This window comes from Odontesthes bonariensis, chromosome 8 (assembly GCF_027942865.1).
Source record: "Odontesthes bonariensis isolate fOdoBon6 chromosome 8, fOdoBon6.hap1, whole genome shotgun sequence".
Classification (NCBI taxonomy): domain Eukaryota; kingdom Metazoa; phylum Chordata; class Actinopteri; order Atheriniformes; family Atherinopsidae; genus Odontesthes; species Odontesthes bonariensis.
Genome location: NC_134513.1, coordinates 10,327,102 through 10,344,694, shown reverse-complemented (window position 1 = coordinate 10,344,694; position 17,593 = coordinate 10,327,102). Strand labels below are relative to the sequence as shown.

General features: G+C 40.5%; 1 protein-coding gene across 5 annotated transcripts in view; it reads right to left on the bottom strand.

Annotated features, from left to right (window-relative positions):
- anks1b (ankyrin repeat and sterile alpha motif domain containing 1B) overlaps positions 1-17,593 on the bottom strand; it is a 217,359-nt gene that overhangs the window by 25,425 nt on the left and 174,341 nt on the right. For all 5 annotated transcript variants that reach the window (XM_075471669.1, XM_075471666.1, XM_075471667.1 and 2 more), the window contains 2 exons: positions 15,300-15,398; positions 14,090-14,242 (listed from right to left, as the gene is read on the bottom strand). In XM_075471669.1, coding sequence (XP_075327784.1) covers positions 14,090-14,242; positions 15,300-15,398 — 252 coding nt within the window. The remainder of the gene's footprint in view (positions 1-14,089; positions 14,243-15,299; positions 15,399-17,593) is intronic.

Sequence of the window (17,593 nt, the reverse complement as noted above, 5' to 3'; positions counted from 1 at the left end):
AAAGAAAAAAAAAGCGTTGCAAAGATTAGTGTGTGTCATTGCATTGGCAAAATCGGAGACACGGCTCTGCGGTTAGATGAGCTTCTTCTGTTCAGTCGTGGCAACTGCACACTAAAGGTCTGGCCATCTTTGTTAGCTTCACTCTGTGCATCTACGTCAACATATCAGTCACCTGTCCCATGCAGGCTATGAGGTTGTGTCCTCTGTGACATCATCAGATATCTGAATGGAGCTATTGGGGTTCAACTCTGAAGACTCCTGCATCGATTTTTGCAGATCAAAGAATCACTGGCCTAAGCTTACTTAAATTGCCTCGGTCAGAATACATTACAGGACAACTGAGTGGTAATATTGATTAGTGAATAGCTTAAGGCAGTCTGAGTGCCATCTTAGAGTTTGATTACAGGACTATGACCATCTCTGCAACCAGCAAGGTCGCATCCTCGAGATCAGGCAACCGATGGTGACTGAAAGAAGGTTTCTTAGATAATCGATTTAGTAATGATCAATCAATAACTTGGCTATTGTTTGTACCTTGGAAAAAGTTCTGTGCATTGTTTTGTAGTTTATTCAATATTAATATGTAATATTTGACATCAGGCCCAATCTGGGATGCTAAATCTGTCTACTAATATGGAACATAAAGTTGAAACAATCCTCTGTTAGCAGAGATAATTGGTCAAAGGGAAGCACTGATGTAATGTGGATAACATGGCCAGTGACATTTTTCTACTTAATCACATCCACATTCCTCTCATTGTTCCTTGGAGCTTTTCGGCTGGAATGATTATGATCGATTGATCTGAACTCAAAAGACACTAACACACATGCCCAAAAACAACATGCAACGACAGGCTCGGCTGAGCTCAAGACAGTGAGGTCCAGGCCTCAGGTTTGATCTCCCCTTACTCTGTTTGCAACCACAATATATATATTATTACATGAATACCCACACATCACATATGGGGCAGAGACCACTGGCTTACTGGCGACCGGAGAGTGGAGGGGAGTTACGAGTAATGTGTTAAAAAATTATGTGCAGGGACCAATAGGATGAATTGTTTTATTTCAGAGAGAACAGGCAGCCAATGAGAGTAGGCTGTTAATAAGCCTGCCAACATGGAGACAGATATATCTCCATTAATAGCACAAGAACTGTAACTACGACTGGGAGCACAGACTGTGTGTGCAAACAGCCGAATGCTGCACGATCGAGATCTCGCACACATGCAACTCGCACAGAGGAGCTCATAAACTGCTGAACTCCAAAGATGACGAGAGGAAATGGTGTATGATATTTTTCTCGGTTAATAAATACTTCAAAGTCCCACAATGGATCCAATTTTCACACTGCAGAGGAGCAAAACCTCTCATAAGGCACTGAGCTGTGCACATGCCTGCGTGTACTCCTCAATGTACAGTTCTATCTGGGGGTAGGTGCTTCCAACAGTTTAGCCTCCTCTGGTCTGTTCACAAAGTCTTAGAATACTGCAGCTGTAGAACAACAGCAAAAACCCAAGCAGTTGGAGCTTGTAGATTAGGTTTGACAAAGACGGCATTACAGTCTATCATAGAAATATTTTTTAAAAATTGGTTCAAGTGCTTGTAACCATGCCTACATTCGACATTTTTCAGTGTCAGTAATAAGGTTGTAGTGCACGTTCTCATGACAGGTTGTCCAGTTGAGGGATGTATACGTTGTGTTTGTTCTGGGAATTATATTCAACAGCTGCTTGCAGTCAGAGTCAGTGAAGCATGGAACATACAAGGCCACATGTACATGATCAGGTCTCAATGATATGCTTGTAGCAGCCATATGGGCATCTGTGAACTCTGTGCTGGGGGACAGTGTTGGATGCGACCCTGCTGTGAACTAATTTATGATCCTCTGTGAGTGACAAAATTTTAAACTGAGAGGAGAAAGAGTTGAATATTTGTGCTAAGGGGCTTGTTTCCAGCTGCCAACACAAGCGACATCATTTAGCCACAGTAATTACCTGATCAGGATTTGGTTGCTCTACTTCTTTGTAAACAGATGTGTAAACTGGTTGCTGGGAAACGTCAGTAGGCATTACGTAGTGAAAGTGGGCAAATATGAAGTCACATCAGAGCAGCAGTTTAAATGTAGCCAGACATTGCAGGCTGCCAATGGTGGCCTACGGTGCTATAGATAGATCAAATCCAATGTCATGTTCTTCTGTCAGCTTTGAGGTTAGAAAAGATTTCACTCACACCGCACACAGCTGCAGATGAAGACAGACGTCTTTTTGTCTGACAACAGTTCCTATTTTGTGACACAGTTCAGTCCCAAAATAAGATGTCTGTGAAAACCATGTGAAACAATAGTTCATCACATTAAAAAAGCAGACTATAAGCACCAGCTGTGTTTCAGAAAGTACCAGGGTTAATGAAAAAATAATGACTTTTCAAACCTCCAAAGTCATGTGACTTCTCAGCATACTGAAAGCTGTTGTCAGTGAATTGTCTTTCACAACATCGCTCATCACGCTGTGCTTTCTGTGGGCAGTCTTCTGACTAATGCTGGTCACTGATGGGGAATCTATCGCAGACGCGCCTTAGTGATGATTCGATGAACGAGTCTGAATTATGACTGATGGGACAATATCTGAGGTAAACACAAACTGGAAGAATTTCCGCCTCAATCTTCCTGTCTGCTGGTCCGTCTTTCAACAGTGAGGTGAAGAAAAATACTTTTCTTTCCTTCATCCAGCTGGGACCTGCCTCATTTTTCCCTCCATTTACCTCCCACCTGGTCAAAGTTTACTGTCCTATACAGTCTTGTACTGCAGCGTTATCCTGTTCATGGGTTTTGAAAAACAAGTTCATACAGGCGAGAAATGTCAAATTCTAGACTTATTTTTGGAGCTCCTTGTTGGACAAAGCCTTAAACTGCAGTGCAGGTAAACTAAAACAGTGTTCATTTCCAAATGGAACATTGCTTTACAACGACGTGGCCCTAGCAGTGTAAAAGCGGTATTATGAAAGCTTCAGTTAAAAATTATTATTTGACTGCAAGCTGCAACCATTTTGCTTCCCCCTTGTTCTTCATTCAGCTCAGTTTTGACCTGAAGCCTTAGTAAATATATGGACTTTCCGTCTTGTGACGTTTATAGATGTGACAACCTTGTTGCTAATAAATGTTTAGTCTCCTCTGAAATGAAGGAGTGATCATCCGTTAAATACGGATCGCTATGTTAGCAGTCAGCTTTGCGAGTTAACCCGAAGCCTTACAACATCCCTCCTTTAAGTTGCTACATTCTTTCTCAGTCTTGTCCTAGATTTCACTTCTCTCCCTGTCTTCTAGGAGTATGCTAGTGCATGCAGAAAAGGATAGAACAAATTAGGACAGCAAATGGATCTGAGAATATTTAACTCTACAACCATTTTGCTTCCCCCCTCTGTTCTGCATTCAGCTCAGTTTTTGACCTGAAGCCTCAGTTAATATATAGACTTTCCGTCTTGTGACGAGTATAGATGTGACAACCTTGTTGCTAATAACACAACTTGGTCTACTCTAAAATTGATATATTACGATGATCTTAAAAATACACACAACAGACTTCTAAAGAAACAGCTCAAATTTCTCTCCATGAGAGCAGCCCATTACACCAGCCCTAACCCTTCCTTTACTTAAAAAACTTGTGGAAAGAGACCTTACAGGAAGCTGTTGTATTAAAGCCCAATCCTACAAAGATCCTACACACTTTATCCTAAAAAAATAATGACTGATACACACACACTGTTACACAGCTAGTAAATTAGCCCAGTCAGCAGTGGTCACAGAGTGCCGTGGACCACTTTCATGTGTTCCAATCATCTCAGCCTCACTGAGCAGAGAGATGAAAGATGTAGAAAACAACAGCAAGCAAAGAACAAAAGGGTCTGTATCTAGGTTTTCCAGCTATACCTTATCACCCCCTCTCCATCTTGTCACCCAGCAAAGCTTACCCCCTTCAGAGCAGTAGTCTTCAGTTCAGTCTCCTCTTGTGTTGTATTTCCTCACTCTTTCCTGACTCTCGCTTTGTTGCCGTGCAATACAAGTGTTCTTTCCTCTGCTTCTCTTCTCTTCATCCACTCCGTTTTAGCTTTACTCCTCGCCCTCTCAGCGCCAGCTTTTGTTTCCCTTTCTCTCAGCTTCACTCTCTGCAGATCTCCAGCGCTCAACAACTCCTCCTCCTTCTTCAGCTTGCGGCAGCCAGACTACATCTCCTACATGTCTCTGCCTGAGCTCTCTCTTTCTCTCCACACACAATCCCTCTCCCTGCACTCTGTTTCTACCCAGTTTACGTTCACCCCCACCCCCTCCTCCTCTCTATCTCGTCACTATGGAGACACTGAGCCTGAGCGGAGACAAGCTTGTGCTCGCAAGCAGTGTGAGTTTATGCGTTTGCTGCACGAGTTGAAATAGTTCAGGAATAATATCATCACCATTATGTGACATCTTTGTAGGTGAAACTACTCCTGTGAAAGCTTAGTTGTACATTAGGTGAAATATGCTTAAACACAGAAATTAAATCTGTTCTTGGTCAATTTTTTTTTTATATCAAGCTTAACTCACAGACGGCTTAATATTTACCATCCAGACACGAGTAGCATCATCCTTCTCATTTAACTTCCATTAGCGTGCAGAAGTCAATAGCTGTACGTTTCCTAATAATGTCAAACTATTCTTGGCTAATATATATTATTCCCACCATTCTCCTGGTTCATGTCATCAGTTGAAATTAATTAGTTTAGTTATTTATTTAGTTCAGTACCCGGAAAAGCTTGAACTTTATCAGCCAGTCCGAGGCAGATGTCAAGTCCCTTGTTGTTGGAGTTTGACACAAAGCACTTCACTGGAGCTGCTAAAATGATCCAAAATGAACCCAGAATCTTAAAATCTTTCAAACTGATTTAGGCTCCTGAACAATGAGTTTCTTAGAAACGTCATACTCAGATTTTGGGTTGTATATGCAGACAGGGACTTCTCTCATTACATTTGATGAGTTTTTATTTGTGATATATTATCAACGAACAAGCTGTAGTTTCAAAGAGCTTCTCATCAAGCAGAAGACTCATGAAAATGACTTTACAACGCTTTGGAAAGATGAAAAGAAATGTGGAAAAGAGAGAGAATGACAAAAAAGAATCATCTCCTGCTGGATTTAAACTAGACAGACTGCAGTTGATAGCCAGTCCCCAAACTCCAGGTCATCACACCCCCTCAACATGAAGCCTGATGCCTGTCAAACCTTTGTAGGGTGCTCCAACTATAAATCTAACTTTCAATCGTTTTCAGTAGAAATGAATGGGATCTGCTGGGCTTTAGATCTACAGGGTGTTATTTTTCTGAAGAGCTACTGACAGACATGTTTAGACATTTCACAGGAAATGGCTCAGAGCACAGAGAATTCCAATTTATCTGATCTTTAACATTCTTTTGCAACCTACTTTCAGTTCTCATGTACTTCAGAGACATTTCATCACCGTCCTAATGTGTAAATACATGCAGGCTGCTTTTTAACCAAACACTCTAACTCTGCCAGCATTTACAGTGTGAATCTGTATACATAATAAAGTCATCTTAACATACAAGGACAACAGCAGTAGACATGTGATGCTGCATATTAAGCATGGGCACTAATTATGGGAAAGGGTATATATTAGCAGCGGCAAATGTGACAAATGAAATCTAACCTACAAAGTTTGACGTCATTCTGGCTATTTCTGTCTTTACAGGGGTCTGCTTGTGCGATCCAGTGGGATGAACCAAAGATAGTCCATGACTGCTCCTTACGATCTCTCTTAGAAACCACCAAAGCCAAACAAATAACTAGTGCTTACACAAGACATTTAGGGTAACTTAAAAAGAACATTCTATGCGTAAAGCTTAGAAAACACTCCTAACCTCAATTCTGCATTTTCTAAACAGTTTTTATACGTTTTTGCAACTAAGGAAGCATTTCCTTCTCAGATTAATCTGCACAGATATAAACATCAGATGGCTGTGACATTTTCTCTCTACAAGTTTAGATTTGTGTAACACTAAAAGCCTCAACCAAGTGGTTCACTAATGGTAACATTAAAGAGAAAACGAATATTCCGTGACTACATCGAAGTTATCATACAAGCTAAAACACATAACAAGAGAAAATACAACAATAGGGATAAATCAATCCCTGTAATTACTGTTAGAATTGACAAGTGAACATGTGGACTGTAAAGCAGAAGTCCACCTGCAGCTCCAGTACAGCTCAAACACCAACCGCTGGTCCAGGGTGCATTCATGGGTCACACATCTCCTCTCCTGACACCTCCCATACTATCTGCTGCTGCATGGTCAGTGATCCAACAGGAAGTACAACTTCAACTAAGGCAGCAGGCACGGACGGTGAAGTACACTGCAGTCCTGAGGCAAACCTGCCCACACAAAAATTAGCCCCAGCTACTACTCATTCTGTTTTCACACATTCTGTATCCCTGCATATCTGAACACTTGGGACACAAATACACTTCGGAACAATAAGTGTTTCACAGGCAGCAGATACTGGTTGGTGTGAAAACGTGCAAACAGGTAAACTAATTAAACTAGCAGCAGTATGGATGCATGCGTGTAGATTCTATTGTATAAAGTATATGATCCTGCAGTATTTAACCATCTGGTGATGGGATGTGAGACAATCTGTCCATTTGGAGGGGTGACAAAGAAGGTGACATGCACAGAAATATGACACACACACACACACATTCTGAGTATTTGGAATCCTGCCAAGAAAAGGCAATCCTTTGCACATGTACAGAAAATCTGTTTAGATCACTTATACCAATTGCACAATCTCTATGGAAACTAGTAGCCACCATGGCAACCACGTCCAAGCTGTAGAGGAAAGAGCAAACTCGCAATATCGTCCTCAATTTATGTGTTTGGACGCCTCAAACAACACCCAAACATACAGTCATTTTGGGGTTTTTCAGAAAACATTCCCATGGTTTTTGTGTGTGTGTGCGTGTTTCCTGAACTTCGATGTTGTAATAACAGAGGGGAATGCAGGTACAAGTCTGACCCTGTGGGTGAATCACACTCTCAAACCCACACACACCTACACACAGAACACACATTAACAGGCAAAAGGCAGGCACGAGGAAACCAAAGCTCGTCCTACATATTTTAATAGGCGTGTTTCAGGGGGGTCGGGGGGTACTGTCGTCAGTGAGTTTAAACAATTAGGCACACTTTGGATTCTACAATTATTTGAGGATGAAAAAGGTGGATGTCACTCATTTCATAATAAAGGTTTAAAAAACTAAGTATTTCAGGATCCATGTGTGTGTTACAGGAACCATGTATAAATCTTTGCTGTCAGAGTTATAGACTTTACTACATGTTGTTGATCATGATATCTGTGTTGTTTTTATTGATAACTGTAGCAAAAGATGGAAATACTTCCTCTGCCACTGAAATTTACAGATGCTCTAAAGCTTTTATTGGGAAACACCTGACAGGTTTACCTTTAATTTTTATGCAGTTAAATTTTTATTTATTAATTTTTTTAATGCACAATTTTTCTACTTTATCTTCTTCCTTGGTTTTCATTCACCCTTCTCAATTTATTTAATGCTGTTGGCGACGCCTCATCACCAAGAATTTCAATGTATAGTATGACCCAGTGTCTCTCTGTACAAATTACAATAAATCTTGAATCTTGAATCTCTTCAGGCCTGTGGAAAGTCATAAATTATTGTTCGAACTGATCTTTAAAGCTGTCAAAAGTACACAAAACTCAAAATGACCATAACGTACAACAAATCTACGGGTTAGAGTTCATGTGAATTGGGACCAGAATTACTAAACTAGATAAAGGCAGTTCCATGATGTAAAAATGTGCTTTTCTATAAGGGACGAGCTCATTAACTCAGAATTTAATTGTATTTTTTTTTCCATAAACACTTTCTGAAATATGACATTTATTGTGCCATCAGACTATGATAATGTATGTATGAACAATGCTGAATAACTACTATAAAGCATCTAACTCATTTGATTTGTAATGGGACACACCAAAATCAGGAGGAGAGCCATGAACGAGCCATTATCAAAGGTAACCATGAACGAGCCAAACACTCGACGGCATTCTCTTACGATATCAGGGTCCAACTGTCTGGAAAACATTAAGGGAATTATTCCTTGAGGACCAGAAACTATCTGCACTTCACCGTCACAAACGTCTTTCCAAAATGAAATCCATTTCTAATTGCTTCGCTTTGCATTCTCTGAGGACTCACTTTAAATGAGAGCAATTTGGAACCTCGACACATATGTGCTTGTGCCTTCTTCCCCTCATGATGAGGTCGGACTGAACTGAGAGGCAGCAGCGCCACCGTGTGGATTTGTATAGAAGATGTTTGCGTCCCTCTGCAGGGAAATGATTAAGCACATTACAGTGTCCATCTATTTATGACTGCACAAAAGAGACAAAATAATCAGTGCCTGAAACAAAAACACTAAGAATGGAAACACGTCAGTCAGTTCTGTTCAGTCCGCCCGGCCAAAGTCACGTAAAGTAAAGATGATCACAGTACATTATTCCTGAGAGCAACGGAGATTACCGGGAGATTTGTGATATTAAAAGCAGACCTACAGTCATAATGCCTCGCCATTATTAGACTCTTAAGTACCTGATGTAGCCTTCAAAATTAGTTTGGGTTTAGGGGGAAATTAAAGGTCCAAAGCAGCTTAACTTGCAGCTCCCCAAAGACTAAAACATTCAAAAACTGCTGGCCTCTCACGCACAGCACTTCGTTTACAATCATCTGGCATGAAGGACTCTTAGCAAACACAATTTATAAGATGTAACCACCAAATGTTTTTGTGTTTTTACTCAATTTACTTCAAGAAATAAGTCAGCAGCATTGTCAAACTGCTTCATCAACTAATCCGTGAGGCATGTTGGTCGTCACAAGTCAAAACAAATGATCTGGGCCCGTTCAGTGAAATGCAATCTGTTAACTTTGCACACAGGGTGAAAAAAAATCCAATTATAAGTAACGTGTCTAAATTTAATGATAATTTCCTGTGAAATATTAATAGCAATTTAATAATTCAAAAAAAGAAAGTCCGATTTAATGAGTTTTCATTTCAGGTCTTTCAGTCTTTTGATTCCTTCATTATGTTTTTTCTCTTAATGAAATCTCCGACATCCAGGCTTCATTTTACATTCATTCACTATAATAACCATTATATAAATGATCCTTTATGGTCAAAAAGTGAAATTGGGTCAAGTACTTTCACGCCTTTTTTTCCTCTGGTGGTAAAAACACTGCACTCAGTGAGATCTTCCCTCTGTAAAATTTTTGTTTCAGGTTAGAATTCTACTTAAAGGTGACATATTATTACATATTTTTATGTTCTCTGGAGCAAATATTAGGGTATTTTTCTTTAGTTCCCATTCCTCATTTTTCCTCAAGTTCACCCCACGTTCTCTGATTAGCCTCGACCTCTGAGCCCCGTACACTTGCATCCTCCCTGTTAGACGAATAAAGCCGGCTTCTGCTGTCAGCTGTGCTGAGGAGCAGGCATCTTACATCTACCACCAGCCTCGGAGGATATAAGAGCCCAGTGGATAAACTATACTTGAGAGGGATGTTCCAGAAATATTTAGCTAAAGATTGTATGTGCAGCACCCACTTTTCATCAGACTGTTTTAACAACTTGGACTGAAGAACCTGAGCCACAAAGACGGATCAGTTCCAAACTCTTAGTACTTGAACTCCAGATGAAAACAACGTAATTATCTGAGAAATGGTTCATTGTGATTTATTTATTCAGTTAGCAGTAGCTAACACCTTAGGTCATGAATATGACTTTTTGAAACTATGACATTATTGCTATGACATTACTTTGGTAACTGAAGCTTTCTAGTTGAACAGTAACTTTCTGTAATGCGGACAACCCGCAGCTGTGTGGATAAGGTGTGTTTTCGTTCAATCATTTCTCGTACATATAAGCAGCAAAACACATTTCACTATAGTTTCGGTGTGCAGAAAATTCAGAATACAATTTCCCAGTTATTCGAATTTATGTTGATAATGAATGACTTTCTATTCATTTCAGGAAGTGAATGTGACTGATCGAGTATTCATGGCCATTAGCAGAAACCTCAGTGAAACTGGCGCAGCAGAAAGGTCAGTGGTGTGAAGACACACGTGCACTTCTGTAAAGCACACGCAGTGCATACAGGATCTGGTGGATCTTTTACACTGTGGGGCACATTTTAATGGCAGGCTCCACTAAAAGGGCAGGATTAGGGCAAATTAAGTTTTCCCAAAATATCATTCTGATAAGCTAATAGGAGGCGGTGTCCTCTGGGATTAGTGTGCCCACATCTATGTAACACCAGGGGTTACTGAATGGCTTGATGAGAAGAAGGATGTCAATCAGGTGCATTGACCTTTAGTCTCCAGTCTTCATCCCAGCGTTACATCAATGGGAGAATTTGGACCATTATGTTCAACATGGCTCTCCAGCATCATTACCAAAACCACATCAAAACACAAATCTCATGCTTCCAGTAGAGTTCCAAACTTGGAGTATCAGCATCAAGAGAAGAGGCTTTTCTGGCTGCATGTGGTGGCCTTTTAAAGAGCTGTTATTCTTTCTTTAAAAACACACACACACACACACACACACACACACACACAGGACTATTGATCCTTGACTGTCATCAATAAGACCCAAGTTGTGATAAACTCGTTTTATTGATGCAGTCATAGCTGGTCTACTTAACCATATAACCTAAATAAGATGTGATTAAGATGAGCAATACACTGTGATTGCATGAAATTTAAATGCCACCATGACAGACGTACAAACGAAAGACTGCAGGTGAGAACTGCTCCTCCTCTCTGCCTGCAGCATTACTGTGTGTGGATTTATGCTGATGCTCCTCAAGTCCCAGAATAGCAGGACTGCACCCAGTCAAAAGGACACACACTTGTATTCCCACTCATACTTGTTTCTAAAACACTCCAACAATACTTAGAGCTCCCACCTCATCTCAGACAATACGTTGCCCATGGAAATAACCTGGCGATAATAAAACAGCAGTAGCCAAGTCTCATCCTCTTCTTTCCCTCTTAACAAGCTTTCATTTCTTTTAATCTAGCTCCCCCACTGCAGTATCTCTGCCCACCATCTCCTGACAAACACATACCTCTCTCAGGTACAGCAGTAACCTCTCCATCACCCCAGAGACTACATCACTGACAGTGTGTTGCTGCAGTGGTGTGCACTCATTCGAGTACAAGCGGTGTAAACAAACACACACAGACACACGACCGATAAGACACAGAACATTCATGTGATAAGGCCAGGTTCACGGTCTGGAGTTGAGAGCAGGGCTCTCTCCTCTTACTACTCCGAGGACTCCCGCAACAAGGAAGAATTCCTTTGAGATTTACTCAGCGTTGCAAACCTGATGACATATATTTTTATGTATCAATATGTTTGTTAGGCAAGAACAGATTACTAAGTGGGCCTCGGTTGAGTCCCTAACTAGCTTGGAGGGTACATTTCAAAAGAATTTGTTGTTTAGAAAGTCCCAAAGCTTTCAGTAAATCTTTTGCACCACAATAGCTCTTTACTTTAAACACACAAGTCTGGCTTAAAGTATAAAAAGCAATATCAATTCTCAGACATATGTAGCGTCATGTAATACTTTCCCCTCATACTGTGTACTTGTGCAGCCTCTAGTGGCTTCACATGGTAGTTTCTCTCTGAATTCTGTAAATTCCTCCAACGTAACTGGGCAGATTGAATCCATTTACTATGCAATGTTCATATGCACATGTAGAATGCATATTATTTTTAAACATTTCCATCTTGGTAGAAGAGGTTGAAGTATAGTTTGGCTTGTGTTGAAAGAGTGACACATTTAAACACATGAGTATGCAGAGGTGGGGACTTGGAGTCGAGACTTGAGACTTGCTTGACCAAATCAAAAAAAGACTTGGACTCTACTTGGACTTGAGAGCAAAGACGTGAGACTCTAGTTGGACTTAACCCTCTGGACTCGAGTCAAGTCACATGCAGCAAGCATAAATATTAAAATATTTTTTAAAAGTGTCGCATCAATACTGTAGCAACCAGCCAGAAATCCCAGCCGTCAGTGACACCTGAACGCCGCCTGAACTTCACGCCGCCCGCCATGTCACGTCACTACGTCACGTTACCTTAGGCACAGCTAACAGACCAGAGGCTACGAGAGCATGGACCATGTCTGTTCCAGTGATAATTGCGTTTGGGTTCAAGCAACAGGACAGCAAAGGGCGGAAAGCCATATGCAACGTATGTGGCGTGAAAATCACGGATGGCACCAAAACTACGTCGAACTTCAAACGGCATTTGGAGAGGGAACACAAAGAAATGTAAGTAACATGGTGAAAAATTTTATTATGGTTTATGGTGAAAACGTGCCTTTTAATAAATCATTTCCAAACCAAACACCCTGAACCATAGGCGGGAGGGAGCGGGGGGGGTCCGACGTCTTACAGTAAGCACACGTTTTTATTAGGGCTCGTCCGACAAGGACCCTATTGAAATTGTAATTTTTAAAATTATTATTATTCTTTACCCTTTTCCTGCCCCAATTTCGCCCCTTTCCCGTGCTCAAAAATTTACCAAACTTTGGCAAGTCGTGCGGCCGGATCCAAAATTCGATATTTTTGTTTGCTAGCACACGTTCGACGCAAAATGACGAAATAGCGCCCCCTACAGACGTTTAAAATTCCCTCTGCATTTGGTGAATTACCGTATGTCGCAAATTCAAAAACTTTATACATAACCATGTTCCCTGAATAGACATCGCCCAATTTTTTCAATTTCAAATAGCTTTATTGGCACAAGAAGGCAGTGCTTATATTGACGAAGCATCTAAACACAATATTAATAAAAATAAACAAATGAATAAGTGGCAGAACGTGATCCGTATCATTAATTATAATCGATTTGTTAGGACTTGGTTGGGACTCGAAAACAAAAATCCTAGGACTTGGACTTGACTTGGACTTGAGAGCAAAGACTTGAGACTCTACTTGGACTTGCAACATAGGGACTTTCTCCCACCTCTGTGAGTATGTATTAACACTTTGTATCTCACATATGCATCCAGAAACGTACACACTCACACAGACCGAAGCACAGCGTGTGGGCGGTATCCTCAGTGCAATGAAACATCTTGCATCCCACATGCTTATATAACTCCCTTTCTACCTCCTCCAGCTGATCACTCATCACTTTATCTTCCGCTGGGAAGGAAAAAAAGAGACCTTGTAGCTCTCCATCCACTCTCATTGAAATCAGCCATGCAGGCGTTCTCTGCAATCCAACATGATTTCGTTACACTCGCAGCATCAAAGGAGCACATCACTGCTATGGAATCAGGCTGCAGGAAATTACATCTCTAGTGCACATATTATGTTGTAAAAAATTGAATAATAAACTTGCACTAGCTGTAACACCGTCGGAGCTTCAACGTCAGACCTCGTTATCACCAGTATTAGTAACACTTTACAAAAGTAGAGTTTTTATCTTTCAGCAGCTGCACTTTGTTGCTGCAAATTTCAAAACAACTGTCGCAAAGACTCATATTCGCTTATAAAAACAGAGGAAAAGCAAGAAGACCAATATGGTTATGATTTCACAGCAAACATGCTCTCCCCTCCTGTTTGTATTCCCGGCACACATTGCACAGTAATAAGAAATGCCCGATGGGCATTCTACACAGCATGGCATCCTTCCCACTGAGGGAACCTCCACATCAGCTTCCACACAGTTTTAGGGAACAGGCCAAAGGACTGAGTTTGTGTAAATACTAGTGAATGAGGTGTCCATCACAACAAATATCAAAAATTCACTCTCACCAATCTGAGGGATAAAGACACAAACAAAAGATTCCAGCTGCACAAAGCTGCAGTTTCTATATTACTAGAAGATTTAGAGTTATTGTTTGGATCCATTTCCATCGGTGGACCGTTATACATGTATGTAGAACCAACGGAATGGTGAGGTGACAGCAGGCCTGAGACTTACATTGATGAGCTCTATCTCCCAGATCTTTTTCACCAGCTCCATGGAGGTGTAACCGTTGATGAGGAAAGTCTTAGTGTAGTCGCCAAGTTCCAAAGACTCCAGCCACTCTGCAACCGATGTGGGGTTGTTACCATCGTAACCGATGGGTCTCACCTGTTGAAGTGAGATTTAGGGAAAAACTTGTTTGCTGACTTTAATGTTCTTTAAAACATTTTGAAAAACATCCTGCTACACAACTGTCTTTATATTGTAAAGCTAGAGAGAGAGAGAGAGAGAGAGAGTTTTTTATTTTCATCTATGCCCTCATTAAAGCTGCGATACTGTGGGCACACTGGATGCCATTTTTCTGCTACTCTTAACCTGGAGCTTAATAACACAGAACATCTGCTATCTGAAGAAGACTGAACAAATGCTTGATGCCTGCATGCATTCCCATTCTTTTATGTAATAGAACATCTGCGTAAACTCTGCTCATATCGGATCAGACCCGCAGCATCAAGCTCATTTGTACAAGGAGATCATCAAAGCTGTATTCTGTGTTAAGGGTTGTATCCAATTCAGCAGAATACAAAAAGAAAAAGGTCAGGAAGCTACCTCAGTGCTTATTTACAGCTCAGACTGAGATACCTGGAGTGCAGCAGATACTTAATAATTCATTCATCTTTATTTTGATGGTAAAACAGCTTTGGAGTTAACCTCTGTGGTATACCAAAGTTAAAAGGTCTTGCAGACTGCTGCTCTCTATTTGAACTTGAGTCTCTTTCACACAAACAAGGAAGCATTTCACTGAACTAACTTATGCCAGCAAAGTTCCCCATAAGTCTGTAAATATACGTCACGTTATTTCAACAATCATTTCTCCATTTTGAATAATCTTTAATGTTTCCTGGGACTTTAACATATGAGAACATGAGGATACGGACATCTCTTTATGTGCTAAGAAGCTGTGATGGCTTAGTTTACTGCATCCGTCTTCGAATTGTCTCCTTCTCTTTGGCGTTTGGTCAAGAATTCAGCAGAAAATGCAGATAAATAAGAGATCTATGTAGCAGAAGATTTGATGAATCTTAAGCTAAGTGAAAACGAGTCCAGTGATTTTCAAAATGTGACTTCTTACACACCTCACTTCTTAAACTGACCGTGAGGACTTCATCTAACTTTCACAGAGCACATTCAGATCTAATAAATGAGGATGATGTGCAGCACTGACCCTGGGCAGCAGCCGTATGGCCTGCAGCAGACGTTGTCTGTGTGCCGAGTTAAGAATTCCAATTTCCAGCAGGTCCTGGTCCTCCACCACATTGCTGCCCTGTAACACACAAAACAACAGGCAAGGTTAGTATTACTGTCACTAGAATTAACAATGCTCTCCACATAACAGCCAAATAACAACACAACAGCCATATTATACAATAAAAGAAATTTTTTTTTAAAAGAACACACAAACCACAGTAGTAGCTACTATTTAGGCATTTAGCACTGCTCCTGATAAAGGTTTTTGATGTTGGGTGCATCTTCTTTGATGTGATTGGATACAATAATAAAGGTTTTTTTTTACCTTTACCATTTGAATCTTTTTTGCCATTTCAAAAGTGACTAAAACGTATTTTTTTTAAAGCTAGAACTGCAACACTTGTTCACAAACGTTGATACTTTCATCTCTGCCTGCTGTCATCTGTTTTTCTGAAGCCCCGAAAAATCATGCAATTTGTTGCTTTGATAGGTTGCAAGTGTATCTAACAGAGTCAATCAGTATTCTGGCCTGTGCCTGCTGATAACATCCCTTGGAAAGTAAATTTAAAAAAAAAGTTGAATACACATGCACATTTTTCTGAAGATGGGCTACGACTCTTAGTTACAACAGCAGGTACACTTTTGAGGCAGCTTTAACACACAACTGAACACTTTTAAATGTCTTTGCTTTCCAGCAATAATACTACAACAAACAACAGTGTGGAGTTGAACCATCACCTGAGAAAGTAAAATGAAACATAAGTTGCCAAGCTAAAGAAAGAGTGGCTGAAAGAAAGTTTGATACTCTTAAATAAGACTCTCAGTAGACATATACACCAGAGCCTGTACGGGCTTCGCACAAAGTTTCACCTTTAATTAATCCAGTAGGAAACTATAAGAAAGTTATCAGTCCTTCCCCCTCTGGAGAGACGGAGATGAGTTCTCATGCAGACAGATAATTACAGGCAAGGCAAAATGCAGTGCGCAGGCAGACAGCTGCTGCACAGACACAGGCCAACTCAGCCAAAAATAACACCTGAAATATAGATGGTGGCAGAAAAGTGAAGCAAGGTAATCACCAAAATGATGGCAAAGATATACAAAGACGGCAGGGATGGTCAACATCCAGGAGATGAGGAAAAAGAAGGCAGGTAGAATCCTGTTATATGCTGTTCTGGTTCACTTCATTCGACTCTGGGGACCGCTGTGCCCTTGAAAAGAACAGCTTGCTCTGAGGCCGTGACATTTTCATTCTAGATTCATGAAAAGTTTGTGTTTCGTGCAGATTTTAAACGCACACATCAGTCTGTGTCCAGCTGTCTAAAAAAAGTCTCTTACGGGCAAGTCTGTAAAGACTAAACGGTATTTAACTACATGTTAGACCGTTTTGGCTCGGAGGCTTTTAGCGGGTCCAGTGTACAAAGATCAGATGAAAAACTTAAACATGAAGAGAGGTGGCGGACATGTGAGGCTGGCAAGTCATGGAGTGGCAGGGCTTTTGAGCTCAAAAATGAAGATTTGTGGGCAGAAATCTTGAACTTTATGGTATCAAAAGGAAAAAAAAACAACAAACCCCCCCCCCCCCCCCCCCCCCCAAAAAAAAAAAAAAAAAAAAAAAAAAAAAAAAAAAAAAAAAATCAGTGTAGACCACAAAAGAAAAAAAAGCATCTGAGATATTAAAAAACAGAGGCTGCTCTTATCCACTGCTTGTGCCAGTAACAGTGGATAACTCCACTGGGCACTTTAAATTGTCATACAAGTTAAATTAAATCCACTTTTGAAAATCATTAAATGAAAAATGGCACCATAAAGTGTTGCATCATGAAATTAGTACACTGTAAAAGCATGATAGCTATGGCCTTTTGGTTATTATTGTAATCCATGCTCTGCATTAATTAATCTATGTACAGGGTTAATTTCCCTGGTGAGTTCCCAACACTTCACCTTCAAGAATCAAAGAATGGCTCAACATCGCACATATTAAAGAAGTGATGCAGCTCATTTATTTATTTTTTTAACTGTACGCATGTAACATTAAAGATATTGTATCATTCTTATTTGTAACTATAAGATTACTTTTGACCCCAACTGGGAGCCAAATGATTAAAATCTGATGGCTTCCAGTTTTGCCACTGAAGATTTAAAAGAGCCAAATCATTGTCGGACAGCAGCGGATGGTTCTGAGATTGTATTTCAAGCGATAAGTTCTGCCTCTTCACCTTCATGCAACCAGAGCTTGCTCAAATGGGATTAGACATAGATTTCAAATAA